General features: G+C 42.6%; 1 protein-coding gene across 2 annotated transcripts in view; it reads right to left on the bottom strand.

Moving 5' to 3' along the window:
• Positions 1 to 16170, bottom strand: part of LOC139423016 (THO complex subunit 2-like) — a 61688-nt gene that overhangs the window by 44749 nt on the left and 769 nt on the right. For both annotated transcript variants that reach the window (XM_071174575.1, XM_071174576.1), the window contains exons 2-13: positions 14254 to 14309; positions 13865 to 13956; positions 13255 to 13306; positions 13071 to 13141; positions 7361 to 7482; positions 6704 to 6837; positions 6203 to 6363; positions 4750 to 4842; positions 3084 to 3233; positions 1228 to 1400; positions 768 to 963; positions 608 to 649 (exon numbers count right to left, since the gene is read on the bottom strand). In XM_071174575.1, coding sequence (XP_071030676.1) covers positions 608 to 649; positions 768 to 963; positions 1228 to 1400; positions 3084 to 3233; positions 4750 to 4842; positions 6203 to 6363; positions 6704 to 6837; positions 7361 to 7482; positions 13071 to 13141; positions 13255 to 13306; positions 13865 to 13956; positions 14254 to 14309 — 1342 coding nt within the window. The remainder of the gene's footprint in view (positions 1 to 607; positions 650 to 767; positions 964 to 1227; positions 1401 to 3083; positions 3234 to 4749; positions 4843 to 6202; positions 6364 to 6703; positions 6838 to 7360; positions 7483 to 13070; positions 13142 to 13254; positions 13307 to 13864; positions 13957 to 14253; positions 14310 to 16170) is intronic.

Here is a 16170-nt window from a genome sequence, read left to right as displayed (position 1 = left end):
GAATTCGGCTTGAGGTCAAGTCAACAGATGAAGTGAGATGAAACCTCTGGGTGGGGGGGCCAGAGGGGCCCACCACAAAAATCATATCGCACACAAACTTCCACATAGGTTCTAGCATCAGGCAGGATCATGACTACACCAGTGAGAGGAAACAAATAAGTTCCTGCCTAGCAACAGAGATGTATTGGCTGTCTAGATGTGTAAAGAGTTGACCCCGCCTATGAAGAGGTTATAAATATATGTGCTTGTGTAATCATATCTTGTCTTTGCAGGGGTATGACCCAGTGGGTAAATATACTTTTAGCTTTTCCAGTCGTCGGTTTGAGTTTGTTCAGAACCTAACACCTTAAATACCTCGTAATCCTACACAATGATCTGGTAATCACTGCATATAGCTCCATTGTTGTGTATTTTATTCCTTGTGTTACTATTTATTTGTTTAATATATTTTTTAACTCTGCATCGTTGGGAAGGGCTTGAAAGCAAGCATTTCACGGTAAAGTCTACACTTGTACACCTGAATTTATTCTCTGTGAATTCCTCTTGCTGATTAATACAACAAAACTGTTCAAGACACTTCTTGGTCCCATTTACTTTGACAACTCACCATTTTGTCCTTGATGTTGTCATTTCTAACCTCACTTTGGTACTGGAGGAACAAAAGAAAACACGAGGACAATTAGTGAGATGAAGCCAGGGTAGGACGGTATGCCAATACATTTTCCTTTGGGGATCAAAAAAGCATCAATTGACTTTAGGGTATGTACCTCTTTCATAAAGCCCTTGCCCAGGCGTACTATCTTGGCAAAGAGGATGGGGTCATGGGAGAGGTGGGGCCCCAGGTAGCAGAGCATGCTGAACACATCCCTGCGCAGGTCCTCAAAGCTCTCTGCAGGCCTGGGGGCCCGCTTGTTCTTCAGGGGCCTCAACAAACATCCCTTGGCCCCTTTGGGGACCCCGGCTCTGCAAAGGGAAACACAGGTGAGACAGGGCATACTACAAACAGCAACATAAAGCCTCCACTGCTCTAGTGTTAACACTAGGTGGTTCTGCATGCGACTGTTGTTGTGTCTGTGTGTGCCTACAATTAAATGAAAAGCTGGCATCAGAGTTTGTAGTATTTCGGCTGGCTGGCTGTGTATGTCGTGTTGTATTTAGGTAAATGTGTACATTTCTTCAGCTAATATGCAAAGAGCACAAAGTGAATCCAGGGGAGCAGGCGGGCACCTGCGGTACAGTGGCTCCACAGTCAGATGCAGCAGCTGGCACAGCGCCAGAGCAATGGCCTTGTGAGAGGTGGCGTAGAAGGAGGGCATCTGGTCCATAATGCTTTGGGCATGGTGCCAGTCTCCGATCCTCAGCAGCGCTTCCAACAGACCCAGCTTCTGGTTATCAGGAGCCTGAGGGTAGAGGGGGAGATGCAGAGTGTGTGGGTGAGCTTGGAGCAGCAGCAGAAGTTAGTCTGAGAGCAGCTATGTCCTTAGGTTTATGACGGAGGAATCTCACAAAGTAGGCCCATTAAAAAAGAGGTTAAGGAGGATTTGCAAACAAAGACTAGTGAGTAAATCATGAGTTAAATATATATATAGTTTTTTTAAATTATTATTTTTACCCCCTTTTCCTCCCCAATTTCATGGTATCCAATTGGTAGTAGTTACTGTCTTGTCTCATCGCTGCAACTCCCGTACGGACTCGGGAGAGGCGAAGGTCGAGAGCCATGAGTCCTCCGAAACACAACACAACCAAGCCGCACTGCTTCTTGACACAATGCACATCCAACCCGAAAGCCAGCAGCACCAATGTGTCGGAGGAAACACCGTACACCTAGAGGACAGGTCAGCGTGCACTGTGCCCAGCCCGCCACAGGAGTCGCTAGTGCGCGATGAGACAAGGATATCCCTGCCGGCCAAACTCTCCCTAACCCGGACGACGCTGGCCCAATTGTGCGCCACCCGGCTCAAACCCAGAATCTCTGGTGGCAAAGCTGCCTTAGACCACTGCACCACCCGGGAGGCCCTATGAGTCGTAATTTTCTCCAGCAGCACTGGATGGGAACAAGGAACTGTAGAAATCTGTCATCGTACCTGACGCTGCACTTAATTCATGTGTGTGACTGACACAACCAACTGACACAGCATAGTAACAAGGCACTGTTGTCAGGGAGAGGCTGAGTGTGGGATGAGTTAACTAGCTAGAGGACAAACTGATATTCTGCTCATCCAATGTCACTCATTTTTCAGGCTATTTTATAAAAAACTAAAAGCACTTACGTCAAACTATGAGCTTAATGTTGAAAGGTGTTTGTGAATTTGTCTCCCAGTGTGTTGGAAAACAGACGGAAACAGGTTCTCCTCTAGGATTTGCCTGTACTTAGCTCTATTTTGTTTGATTTTTATCATTAAAAAAATCCCTAGTCATAAGCATACCCATAAGATGATACAGCCACCATCAAAAGATGAAGAGTGGTACTCAATGATGTATTGAGGACAGAGTTAATTTCTTTGCAGTTTTACTTTAGTTCTTTATTGTAAACAGGCTGCATGTTCTGGAATATTGAAAGAATATTTTTTTTTTGTTCAAGCCACTGGAAAAACTATTATTGAAACAGTTATTTGCTAAATTTAGCATTAGCATGACGCGGGCACTCAGATGACAGATGCAATCTGACAATCTGGATCTTGGGCTGGAGGCGGAATTTATTTTAGAAACATGGCTCACAAAAGCCTTCAGTGTTGCTCTTCGTTACTTTTAACGTGTGGGAGGGAGGGGGGGCTGCTGCTGCAGCTTTAACTCTAACAGACCTCCTCTGGCCCATCAATCACTGTCTGTCTGTCTGTCGGTGGTGGTATGCACAGCCCTGCCTCAGACAAGACACTGACTGACACCTCATTAACACACAACAATAAAGCCTTTTCCCTTTCCTTCAGCAGCACACAGAGGAAGACTGGGCTTCATCAAGGCGATTAAAGAAGGACACTTAGTGGAAGTAGACTTGTGCTTTAGTGTGGAACAGTTACCCAAATGTGGAGACATGTATTTCAAATAGTAGAAATGTGTGCGAGTGTAACATGAGATTACTTTACCTTGTCGTTCTTCTCTTCCTCCTTCTCCCTCTCCTTGTCCTCAGTCTTCTCAGAGGGCACCACCACCATGGTGAGCTTGCGGGCGATCTGCTTGGCCTCTGTGATTTCTCTCTTGTGCTCCTCTACAATGCTGGCATCCAGTGGCATCAGCTGGGAGGGCAACGCAGGCTCAGTCACACATCAGGTCACAATTTATAGCACCAGGCATTTAGATTTCTCTGTTGGATCACATGTTGCACAATCTGGCATGCACTGAGGACAACCAATGTTAGTCAAATCTTTGATATAAAATGATATACATATATACACATACCGTTATATGCCTTTAGAAAGTATTCACACCTTTACTTTTTCCACTTTGTTGTGTTACAAAGTGGGATTAAAATGAGTTTAATTGTAATTTTTTTGTCAACGATCTACACAAAATATGTGCTAAAGAATTCTAACAAGTAAAACATTTATAGAAAACTAATATACATTCATTAGATAAGTATTCAATCCCCTGAGTCAATGGCAGTGATTACAGCTGTGAGTCTTTATGGGTAAGTGTAAGAGCTTTGCGCGCCTGGACAATATATATGCACATTATTTTTTAATTCATCAAACTTTGTCAAATTGGTTGTTGATCATTGCTAGACAGCCATTTTCAAGTCTTGCCATAGATTTCCAAGCCGATCTAGGTCAAAACAGTAAATAGGCCACTCAGGAACATTCACCGTCTTCTTGGTATGCAACTCCAGTGTATATTTGGCCTTGTGTTTTAAGTTATCGTTCTGCTTAAAGGTTAATGTCTCCCAGTGGCTGTTGGAAAGCAGACAACCAGGTTTTCATCTAGGATTTTGCCAGCGCTTAGCTCTATTTTGTTTATTTTTAATCATAAAAAAACTCCCTAGTGCTTGTCAATGACAAGCATACCCATAACATGATGTAGCCACCATCATGCTTGAAAAGATGAAGACTGGTACTCAGTGATGTGTTGCACCAAACATAACACTTTGTATTCAGGACATAAGTTAATTTCTTTGCAGTTTTACTTTAATGCCTTGTTGCAGTTTTACTTTAATGCCTTGTTGCAAACAGGATGCATGTTTTGGAATATTTAGTATAGTGGATTAACTACAATGTTGTTGATCCATCCTTAGTTCTCTCATATCACAGCCATTAAACTAACTGTTTTAAAGTCACCATTAGCCTTATGGTGGAATCCCTGACCGGTTTACCTCTTCTCCGGCAACTGAGTTAGGAAGGACGACTGTATCTTGTTTTACTCAAGTGCATTGATACACCATCCAAAGACTAATAACTTCACCATGCTCAAAGGGAAATTCACTGTCTTCTTTTTATTAACCATCTACTAATAGGTGCCCTTCTTTGCAAGGCATTGAAAAACCTCCCTGGTCTTTGTGGTTGAATTGGTGTTTGAAATCCACTGCTCGAATGAGGGACCTCACAGATACTTGTAATTTGACTCAAGACATTTCAGATTTTCATGTTTAATTAATTTGTAAAGATTTCAAAAAACAATTCCACTTTGACATTATGGAGTACTGTGTAGGCCAGTGATTTATTTTTACAATTTCAGCTCTAACAACAAAATGTGGAAGAAGTTGAGAAGGAACTGTATTATGTGAGACAATGCTCTGTAGGTGTGAGTTGAGATGCTTACGTGCACATAGATGTCCTCCAGCTCAATAAGGTTGTGATGCAAGAGGGCGGCAGCGATGTGGTAGAGTGACGTGGGGGTCTCCTCATTTGGCTCCTGGGAGGAGGACGACAGTCAAGGAACACTCAATACATACTGAGGAATAGCTAATGGATATGGGGGGGAATTCACTCTGCTGTCTTTTGATCCCCTACTTGAAGCTAAAGTGTATAGTTCAGTGACTGGCAGCTAGGGATGCACATTTCAGTCAATTTTGCTTCTGGCTGACCAACCCTCATTAAACGTTTTTTTTTTTTTTTAAATCCCAAAACAGAAAAATGACACGACCAACAGAAAATACTATGTATACAAACAAGGAATGGACATGTTTCCTAAGAGCTTCATGAAAACATGCAAGAATAGCAAGCCGCTAAAAGGCTATAGCATATTACTGAAGATGCAACTGCTGTAATGAAGCAGCTAATAAAAAAAAGTTGTTTTCAAACATTTGCCAAAATGCAATTCACGGGAAAACACCATTCTTAACAGAGCAGGAAACTAGGCGTATGTCGCGGGACACTACCTAACAAGGCGGTCTGTCACATGTGACAGAGATGAAAATCTCAGCTAGTAATTTAGAGGGGAATCTAATAGCAACAACTAGGACAGGTTGCTAATATGACTAGGATTCTGTCTCTGGATATGAAAACCAATAGAACAGGGGTCCTTGCTGGTTAATGGCATGAGTCTTTATGGAACAATTGTCTCCACATTTCTATGGTTGGATTTTGGCTAGGCTACTTTGAAGCAAGGTATAACAACTACACTGCCACAAGCTTACATTGTAAAGTGGTGGGTGACATGCTGATACCCTGCCTACCGTTGACTAAATTCTACGCACATCGAATCGGAGGCACGCTTTAATTACGAGTTAAAAAATTAAAAAGAGCTATTTTTAAAAGAGTTGGCACCTGATTGCATTTAGAATTGTTATTTGTTGCTTACTGACTGGGCTTATAAAAGCATGATTCACTCCAGTACCAACTTTTTGAGGAGCTGTTCTTGCGCTGTCTGACAGGTGATAGACCATTCCAGTCTTCAAACTAGGCTCTGTATTCTGTGCACATGTGATAAGATACATGACAAGTAACGGAAATACATAAGCCAATTTATTTCCACTAAATTATGACCGTTTTTTTTTTGTGGTTAAACATTAACATCCCTACTGGCAGCACTAATATTCACATCAGGTCTGACTGCACCATTTCCCCTCATTCCTGCAGGTCAAGGGAGAATGTGCACAAGACTTATGTTCATCAATAAGACCTTCAAGTATTTTTTATTAATTTGGTTAAGGATTTGTCCGCTTCTTGGACAGGCAGCTCCTCACAAACACCAATTTGTACAGTTTATATCCGGCCAGTTTCAGACAGGCTGTAGAGTGCAGACAGTCACAGTGGGGAGTCTGCTCTCTCACCTGGTTGAACTTGAACTTGAAGCCCAGGATGTGGCAGAGGGTGAGGGGTTCACACATGTAGGACTTGATGAGGGGCAGGAAGAACTCGTCTTGGTCAGAGCGACACTCGTACACCTCCAGGATGATGTCCAGAACGCGGTTGGGGTCCAGGTTGAAGCATCCTGCAGGGTGGAGAGGGGGTAAGGGTGTACAGATGACATTGAGTAAGTTGGGTACAAAATAAGGCCATATGTAATGTAACCCCCATTTGGGAGTCTAAATGGAGAGTTGTCTTTAAAAGTAAAAATATATAAATATTAAGGTCCCATGCAACAATTCAATCCTCAATTTAAAAACTGTAAAATGCACTTCTGCCAAACTTAGAATCTCCATTACTTTCTTGGTTGGTCACAGAAATTATACATACCCGTCACAGAAAATGCAGCGAGACTAAGAGTGCAACAAGGATCCGCTGCTTCTTGGCGGTGGAGAACGTGATGAAAAAGACTAGGGGTTTCATACCTATTAGGGACTTGATGCTCTCTAGGACGATGTGGCTAGTGATGTTGCCTGAAAGGTCTTGGCCCAGCTCAGTGATCAGCTTGGCATAGCCCTCATTCTCTTCCCTGAGCAAGTTGAATTTCTGCTGCTTGTAACTGTAAGGGGGCAGAGTGGAAAACAATACACAGGAGGCCAACCACTCACCATTAGATAAACAACTTCAAACTTTAGGCCCAAGCGTGAATGCAAGTGAAATGATCATTTATTGTGTTTCTAGTGTATTATAGGGTAATAGAACCCTATACAGCCTGAATAACCATGTTTTGCAGCAAGGTAGTGCATGAACAGTCAGAGAATATAAACAACTAAAGTGATGTAATTTCTCTACATTCTGTGCTGACATTACATTTGGCATTCGTGGCAAAGCTCACATCCTATAGGGTAAATGGTCACATATTAAATGTTACAGCCACAGGCTGCGAGGTGGATAGCCCAGTGTTGGAGATGTAACTTTGGGTTAACAGCACATTCAGCCCTGACCGGGGAATAACAGTAGCTTACTCTAGTTCTGGCTACTTGGTCAGACCATTCAATTTATTACATTGTTGACTTTTGACACTGACCATTACAGGATTTTTGTTTTTTTTACAGATGAAAATGAGTCACCGCTCCACTTACAATAGTTTGGTCTTGATTTTAACGATTTTCTGGTTGAACTGATGAGCTTGCTTTATGAGTCCCAGGGACTCCAGGGTCTCTGGGTCCAGCCTCTCCTTCAGGATGGCATCTGGCACAAAGAACTGAAGATAGGGCAGAATGAAACAAACAAGTGTTATATAAACAGTCCCTCCAGGATTCCACGGTTACAAAAATTCCCAGCATATTGTGGGAGGGCTTGCAAATATGACCAATCACTGCACTATTCCCGCATAAAAGTCTAATGCAACATTATCTCAAACTGACCCATAACACAGTACAAAAACAGGGCTCACAATTTAAACCAATAAGCGCACATTTATCGAAAATATGGTTCAATCAAGCAACGCCTCAAACCTTTTTCCTCAGCGCATTTTTGCAACAATTGGACAAAAATCACTGCACATTGACATGCAAAATGCCAGAACTGCCACAGCAAAATCAAGCATTTTTGACATCAATAATAACAAAAAAACCTTGTGAAATCCTGGAGAGACTGTATAAAGATAGGTAAATAGATCTTATATGGTTATGAACAGGGGTGAAAGTAGATTACATTTCTTACCGGTACGGGACACCAAAGTGCACACACATTTAGTTTTCGTATAGCCTAGGTGTAATCATAGAATTACATATAGAATCCCTATTCATTTCACATGATCTCAGTGGGCCACGGACTAGTAAAGATATGCCATAACACTTAACATGCATTACCTTTTAACATAGACGGCACGTGGGTTTCAACTTTGGGGAAGATCATTTTCACCATAAACATGCACATTTATAATAAAGCATTCCATGCATCCTCGCATTTGCAGACTTATGTAAGTTAGTCTACTATTCCGAATGTGAGAATTAGAATGGAGTCATTATTTAAGCTAACACTAACTCCATCACTGTTGTCAAAAAAGATATACTTCAATTGTAGCACGAATGGGTGTAGAGTAGGCCTATCAGATACATGTCTTGTTGGCCTTTTATAAACACATTTCATTCAATTTTACTACACTTTATATTCATCCGGAAAGTATTCAGACCCCTGCCCTTATCCACATTTTGTTAACATTACAGCCTTATTCTAAAATGGATTAAATAAAAATCCAATCTACACACGATACCCCATAATGACAAAGCGAAAACAGGTTTACACATTTTTGTAAATGTGTTAAAAATAACAGAAATACCATACTTGCATAAATATTCAGACCCTTTGCTATGAGACTCGAAACAGAGCTCAGGTACATCCTGTTTCCATTGATCATCCTTTAGATGTTTTTACAACTTGGAGTCCACCTGTGGTAAATTCAATTGATTGGGCATGATTTGGAAAGGCACTCACCTGTCTATATAAAAAGGTCCAAAAGTTGACAGTGCATGTCAGAGCAAAAACCAAGTCATGAGGTCGAAGGAATTGTTCGTAGACAGGATTGTGTCAAGGCACAGATTTGGGGAAGGGTACCAAAAATTGTCTGCAACATTGAAAGTCCCCAAGAACACAGTGGACCCCCTCATTCTTAAATGGAAGATTTTTTGAACCACCAAGACTCTTCCTAGAGCTGGCCCCTCGGCCAAACTGAGCAATCGGGGGAGAAGGGCCTTGGTCAGGGAGGTGACCAAGAACCCGGTGGTCACTCTGACAGAGCTTCAGAGTTCCTCTGTGGAGATGGAAGAAACTTCCAGAAGGACAACCATCTCTGCAGCACTCCGCCAATCAGGCCTTTATGGCAGTGGCCAGATGGAAGTCACTCCTCAGTAAAAGGCAGCCCGCTTGTCACCTAAAGGACTCTCAGACCATGAGAAACAATATTCTCTGGCGTAATGAAGCCAAGAAAGAACACTTTGGCCTGAATGCAAAGCGTCACGTCTGGAAGAAACCTGGCACTATCCCCAAGGTGAAGCATGGTGGTGGCAGCATCATGCTGTGGGGATGTTTTTCAGTTGCAAGGACTGGGAGACCAGTCAGGACAGAGGGAAAGATGAACGGATAAAAGTAGAGATCCTTGATAGAGACCTGCTCCAGAGCGCTCAGGACCTCAGACTAGGGTGAAGGTTCACCTTCCAACTGGACAATGTCCCTAAGCACACAGCCAAAACAACGCAGGGGTGGCATCGGGACATGTCTCTGAATGACCTTCATCGGTTCAGGCAGAGCCCCGACTTTAACCTAATCAAACATCTTTGGAAAGACTTGAAAATAGCTGTGCAGCGACACTCCCCATCCAACCTGACACAGCTTGAGGATCTGCAGAGAAGAATGGGAGAAACTCCAAAGTTGTGCCAAGCTTGTAGTGTCATAACCAAGACTGGAGGCTGTAATCACTGCCAAAAGGGGCTTCAACAAAGTACTGAGTAAAGGGTCTCAATACTTAAGTAAATATATCATTTTTTTTAAAATAAATTTGCAACAAAAAAAATCTAAAAAACGTTTTTTTCTTGTTCATTATGGGGTAGTGTGTAGATTGATGAGAAGAAAAAAAACAACTATAATACATTTTAGAGTAAGGCTGTAACGTAACAAAATTTGGAAAAAGTCAAGGGATAGGAATACTTTCTGAATTCACTATATTAGCAGAATCTTATTACGACAAATGCTGACACCTGACAGATCAATAAAAACAATGTTGTCTGATCCATATAAAAAGGCCTACAAAAAAGGTGAGACACAAATACAATATGACATCTATCTAACCTGGAGGAGGAAATTATTGTCCAAAAACAACCAAAAAAGTGTTACTGACCCAATGATAAAGATATCCACTCCCCAGGAATATGGCTGATGTTCTCCACTGGTGCCAATAAAATAGGCTACTTACTGTTCGCTCACTTAAGTTAAGAATTTGATATCTAAAAGACAGACTGGAGTCTTTTCATTGCCATCTCTTTACAGAAACATCCATTTGCTTTCCAAACTGTTTTCTGTAATTGTATTTAAATATTGCAATTTGCCTGGCTGGGTCTCCACTTTTCACTGACAGTCACAACTGAATCATCTATTTGGTACTTGCTGTGCGCTGCCCAAATTGCGGGCCTTTCCGTCTGTAGGTTACGCAATTAAAAAATAAGCAATGCTAACAATCCTGTGGCCAAATCATACTTTCTGGTGTAGTTGCCCATTTTGAATGATTTTATTTATTTCTGTATAGACAGGAGTAAGCTAATAAGCCTATATAATTTTGGCAATTGAATTCAAGTTACATTAGGGAAAGCTTCCCATAGCTTTATGGACGTGTCGTCTATGCCTTTTAATGCGGCGTAAACAACCAGTCATGATGTTTTCATCCGATTGTTTGACAATCACTTAACAAAGGGCCCCAGGAGGCTACCCGCGCACATTCATCCACTCACAAATGAATGGAAAGAGCCATCCGTTACAAAACACATACGTGTACTGTAATTACATTCTGTGAAGGCCTACACGTGTAGCCTGAATTGACAAGATGCATAACCGGGTGGAAGCCGGCTAGTGATGGCTTTGTAACAGTCTGGTGGCTTTATGATAGTCTCTCGGTCCCAGCTTTGATGCACCTGTACTGATGTCGCCTTCTGGATGATAGCGGGGTGAACAGGCCGTGGCTCAGGTGGTTGATGTTCTTCATGATCTTTTTGGCCTTCCTGTGACATCGGGTGCTGTAGGTGTCCTGGAGGGCAGGCAGTGTGCCAAGACAAATTTCTTTAGCTTCCTGAGGTTGAAGAGGCACTGTTGAGCCTTCTTCACCACACCGTCTGTGTGGGTGGACCATTTCAGATTGTCAGTGATGTGTACACAGAAGAACTTGGAAGCTTTCCACCTTCTCCACTGCGGTCCCATCGATGTGGATAGGGGGGTGCTCACTCTGCTGTTTCCTGAAGTCCATGATCAGCTCTTTTGTTTTGTTGACATTGAGTGAGGTTATTTACCTGGCACCACTCTCCCAGGGCCCTCACCACCTCCCCTGTAGGCTGTCTCATCATTGTTGGTAAAGCAGGCCTCCTACTGTTGTGTCACCTGTAAACTTAAGGATTGAGTTAGAGGCGTGCGTGGCCATGCAGTCATGGGTGAACAGGGAGTACAGGAGGGGGCTAAGCACACACCTTTGTGGGGCCCTGTGTTGAGGATCAGTGGAGGTGTTGTTTCCTACCTTCACCACCTGGGTGCGGGCCGCCAGGAAGTCCAGGACCCAGTCCACATGGGGCGGCAGGTAGCCTCGTGGTTAAGAGCATTGGGCCAGTAACCGAAAGGTTGGTGGATCGAATCCCCGAGCTGACAAGGTAAAAATCTGTCGTTCTGCCCCAGAACAAGGTAGTTAACCCACTGTTCCTAGGCCATCAATGTAAATAAGAATTTGTTCTTAACTGACTTGCCTGGATAAATACATTTTACAAAAAGTTGCACAGGGCGGGGTTCAGACCCAGGGCCCCGAGCTATGGTGTTGAATGCTGAGCTATAGTCAATGAACATCATTCTTACATAGGTATTCCTCTTGTCCAGATGGGATTGTGCAGTGTGATGGCAATTGCATCATCTGTGGATCTATTGGGGCGGTAAGCAAATTGAAGTGGGTTTAGGGTGTCGGGTAAGGTGAAGGTGATATGATCCTTAACTAGCCTCTCAAAGCACTTTATGATGACAGAAGTGAGTGCTACAGGGCAATAGTAATTTAGTTCCGTTACCTTTGCTTTCTTGGGTACAGGAACAATGCTGGACATCTTCAAGCAACTGGGGACAGCAGACTGGGATAGGGAGAGATCGAATATGTCGGTATTCACTCCAGCTAGCTGGTCTGCGCATGCTCTGAGGAAGCGGCTAGGGATGCAGTCTGGGCCGGCAGCCTTGTGAGGGTTAACACGTTTAAATGTCTTACTCAAGTCGGCCACGTAGAAGGAGAGTCCACAGTCCTTGGTAGCGGGCCGCGTCGGTGGCACTGTATTATCCTCAAAGCGTGCAAAGAGCGTTTAGCTTCTCCAGAAGCAAGACGGTGTCCTCAATGTGGCTGGTTTTCCCTTTGTAGTCCGTGATTGTCTGTAGACCCTGCCACATACGTCTCGTGTCTGAGCTGTTGAATTGTGACTCCACTGTCTCTGTACTGATGTTTTGCCTCTGATTGCCTTACGGAGGGAAGAAGTACACTGTTTGTGTATTCCCAGTCACCTTGCCATTGTTAAATGCGGTGGTTCGCGCTTTCAGTCTGCCATTTATCCATGGTTTCTGGTTTGGGTAGATTTCAATAGTCACAATGGGTACAACATCTCCTATAATCTTCCAGATGAACTCAGTCACTGTATCCGTGTATTAGTCAATGTTATTCTCAGAGGCTACCCGAAACATATCCCAGAATGCGTGTAAATGCCTATTGTTTTTTGGCATTTTGTGTTAATTGTGATAGGCTCACGTTTTACCAGTACGGTGTAGCCCCACTATTTATTTGGCCGGAACGCCGTACCGGACCAGCCTACTTTCACCCCTGGTTATGAATGACAGAAAATGTATAATTTGTGAAGAGAATCAAATGTTACTATAATATTCTAAATTAAGAGCAAATAGCATTAAAAAAAAGTATGTAATTCAAGCTTGACACTCAAATACTGTTTTTGCCTTACAGTAGGAAATACAGACAATGGCTGAATTTTCTATGATCAATACTGCCACCTAGTGAAAGCTGACATCTCATGAGAATGTATTTTTGTTAATCGCAGTAACTTGAAACACACTTACCAGACACGCTCCCACTAGCTGGGTGTAATGGTCACGTTTGTTTTTTTCCTCTAAAGAGCTGGTCTCTATGTCTGTCAAAATAACAATTGAAACATTACAATATCATGACTGCAATTAGGCAACACATTTAGGCATTAAATTGTAAATGACTATCACAATATGCCCAAACTGAAGTCAAACCCACCTAGTATACTGAAAACATCTGCTAAAATGGATGGCATGTCATCCCGCAGATCCTAGAAATAAACAAGAAATCAGACGCATTCAAAACGGGCATAAAAAGGTAAATTCTAATTGACTTTTGTTTGCTGATACAGAAGTTCCAGAGGTGGTGTTTAGCTTTCTTCACAAGCAAAGCACACTGTTTCAGTCTGAAATTAATGAATAGGCAGAAGAGGACTGTTTTATTATGGCGCAGCTGCAAGTGTACCTTATCTGCATGTTCCTAATGATAGCGTCTGTGCCTCTATTCGTAACATTACAGAAATCCCACATTCCAGGGAACAGAGGAAAAACTTGTAGACTCATTGAGTTGTAACATTACTCTATCAATTTGAACAGCTGCTAAAGGAACCTCCGATTAGGATTGTATATTTTTCTCCCTCTTAAAAATAACCAGAAATCAAGAACTAAATGCACATCACTCCTCAATGGCAGATACTAGTCAATGTTTTCACTAAAAAGGACTCTCCTATGACACAAAACCCTCATTTCATTATTGCACTAACGCATGGAAGATTTTCTGTGATGAAAGACATTGCAGAGAATGAGGAATTCAAAAGGACTATACATACCATCATGTCACAGAGGACGCTAGCAGAAAGGTCCAGCTTGAAGTTCCCCTGTATGACATGCCAGCAGAGTTCATACAAAGCTGCCTGTATATCTAGAGAATAAAGAGAAGAGGCAAACAGGCAGAGAATGACTCTCAATACAATGTATCAGTATAACCCCCTTTTCGCAAACGACCAACCGAAGAGCTGTTGAGGCACAAGCTCACTATGATGCTATATGAACAATAAATGACACCCGACATAGCGAGACCCCATCATTGAATGAATATTACCTTAAATTACCTTGAATAATATCTTAACTTAATTTGCAAAGACTCAATTGTTGCAAAACTAACATGTATACTGTTCTTTCAAAGAGCACAGATGGGTACTTTCATTTTTGAGCTTACCTTTTATTGTGCCGTCATGATTTGTTTTGTATGCAAGATTCTTACATAGTTGTACACTGAAAAGGAGGGGGAAAGGTGATTATTTACTATATATTATCTAGTTTATTTTCAGTGACTTGTAAATAGTTTTCCAAATGACCATAGAACAGTTAGTAGTGTGCTGTAGTATGTGTACATAATTTGTACAGTACGTGTTGCAGACATGCAAAATCCGCCTTATGTCAACCCCCAATATTAACGCTGCATATTACACTGTAACTGTTTGAATACACCATTCTGAGCATTTTTGCTATGACACTTTAAAACATAGTCCAAAACTGTAACATCCAGTTACTAGAGCTTGATGACTAAATTCTTATCAATGCCAACTGTTATTTATTATTTAATCAGCAGAAATCACACCCATACTACCAAATTCAGATGACGACATGTTTTCAATTCTAGCTAGCTAATGTTAACACTAGCTGCCTAGTTATGGTAATTATTAGGGTAGCTAACTAGTCCCTGATAGAAAATGTCTAGACTGTGATAGCTGCCTGGGAACCATGCATTAAGTAAAAATAAAACATAAGACAATACATGCATGGCTATTCTAGACAAAGTGGCTAACGTAAACTACCTAGCTAATATTTTCGTGTAGCAAGAGTCAGGTGGTGGTACCATTAGCTTGCTGGGAACGACACCTGCTCATCGAACATATCATTCTAAAATCATGGCCATTAATATAGAGTTGGTCCCCCCTTTGCTGCTATAAACAGCCTCCACTCTTCTGGGAAGGCTTTCCACTAGATGTTGGAAATTGCTGCAGGGACTTCCTTCCATTCAGCCACAAAAACATACGTGAGGTCAGGCACTGATGTTGGGCGATTAAGCCTCGCTTGCAGTCTGCGTTCCATTTTATCTTAACAGGGTTTGATGGAGTCGAGGACTGGCCTGGACAGATTCCTGACAAGTTATTCAACACCGATCTCAACAATCCATTTCTCTATGGACCTCGAATTGTGCACGGGGGCAGTATCATGCTGAAAAAGGAAAGGGCCTTCCCAAACTGTTGCCAGAAAGTTGGAAGCACATAATCATCTAGAATGTCATTGTATGCTGTAGTATTAAGATTTCCCTTCACTGGAACTAAGGGGCCTAGCCCGAACCATGGAAAACAGCCCCAGACCATTATTCCTCCTCCAAACTTTACAGTTGGCACTACACATTCGGACATTCAGCTAGAGTTCTCCTGGCCTCCGCCAAACCCAGATTCGTCTATCGGACTGCCAGATAGTGAAGCGTGATTCATCACTCCAGAGAAAGCATTTCCATTGCTCCAGAATCCTTATGACGGGCGAGCATCACACTACTCTTGGCATTGCGCATGGTGATCTTAGGCTTGTGTGTGGCTACACGGCCATGAAAACCCATTTCATGAAGCTCCCGACGAACAGTTATTGTGCTGACATTGCTTCCAGAGGCAGTTTGGAACTCTGTAGTGAGTGTTGCAACTGAGGACAGACAATTTTTTACAAGTTCAGCGGTCCCATTCTGCACTGTTGTGGCCTACCACTTTGCGGCTGAGCCGTTGTTGCTCCTAGACGTTTCCACTTCACAACATCAGCACTTCCAGTTGACCAGGGCAGCTCTAGCCGGGCAGACATTTGAGGAACTGACTTTTGAAAGTCAATGTGCTCTTCAGTAAGGCAATTCTAATGACAATGTTCGTCTATGGAGATTGCATGGCGGTGTGCTCGATTTTATACACCTGTCAGCAACGGGTGTGGCTGAAACAGCCGAATCGACAAGTTTGGAGCGTTGTCCACATTATGTTGGCCATGTAGTGCATGTGAGCGAAACCCGCATGTTGTGATGCACATGCATGCAATACTAGTATTAGTTAGCTAACTCACTGGTCACTAAGTCAACTTGCCA

Source organism: Oncorhynchus clarkii, chromosome 12 (assembly GCF_045791955.1).
Source record: "Oncorhynchus clarkii lewisi isolate Uvic-CL-2024 chromosome 12, UVic_Ocla_1.0, whole genome shotgun sequence".
Classification (NCBI taxonomy): Eukaryota; Metazoa; Chordata; class Actinopteri; order Salmoniformes; family Salmonidae; genus Oncorhynchus; species Oncorhynchus clarkii.
This window is presented reverse-complemented; position numbering and strand designations above follow the sequence as displayed.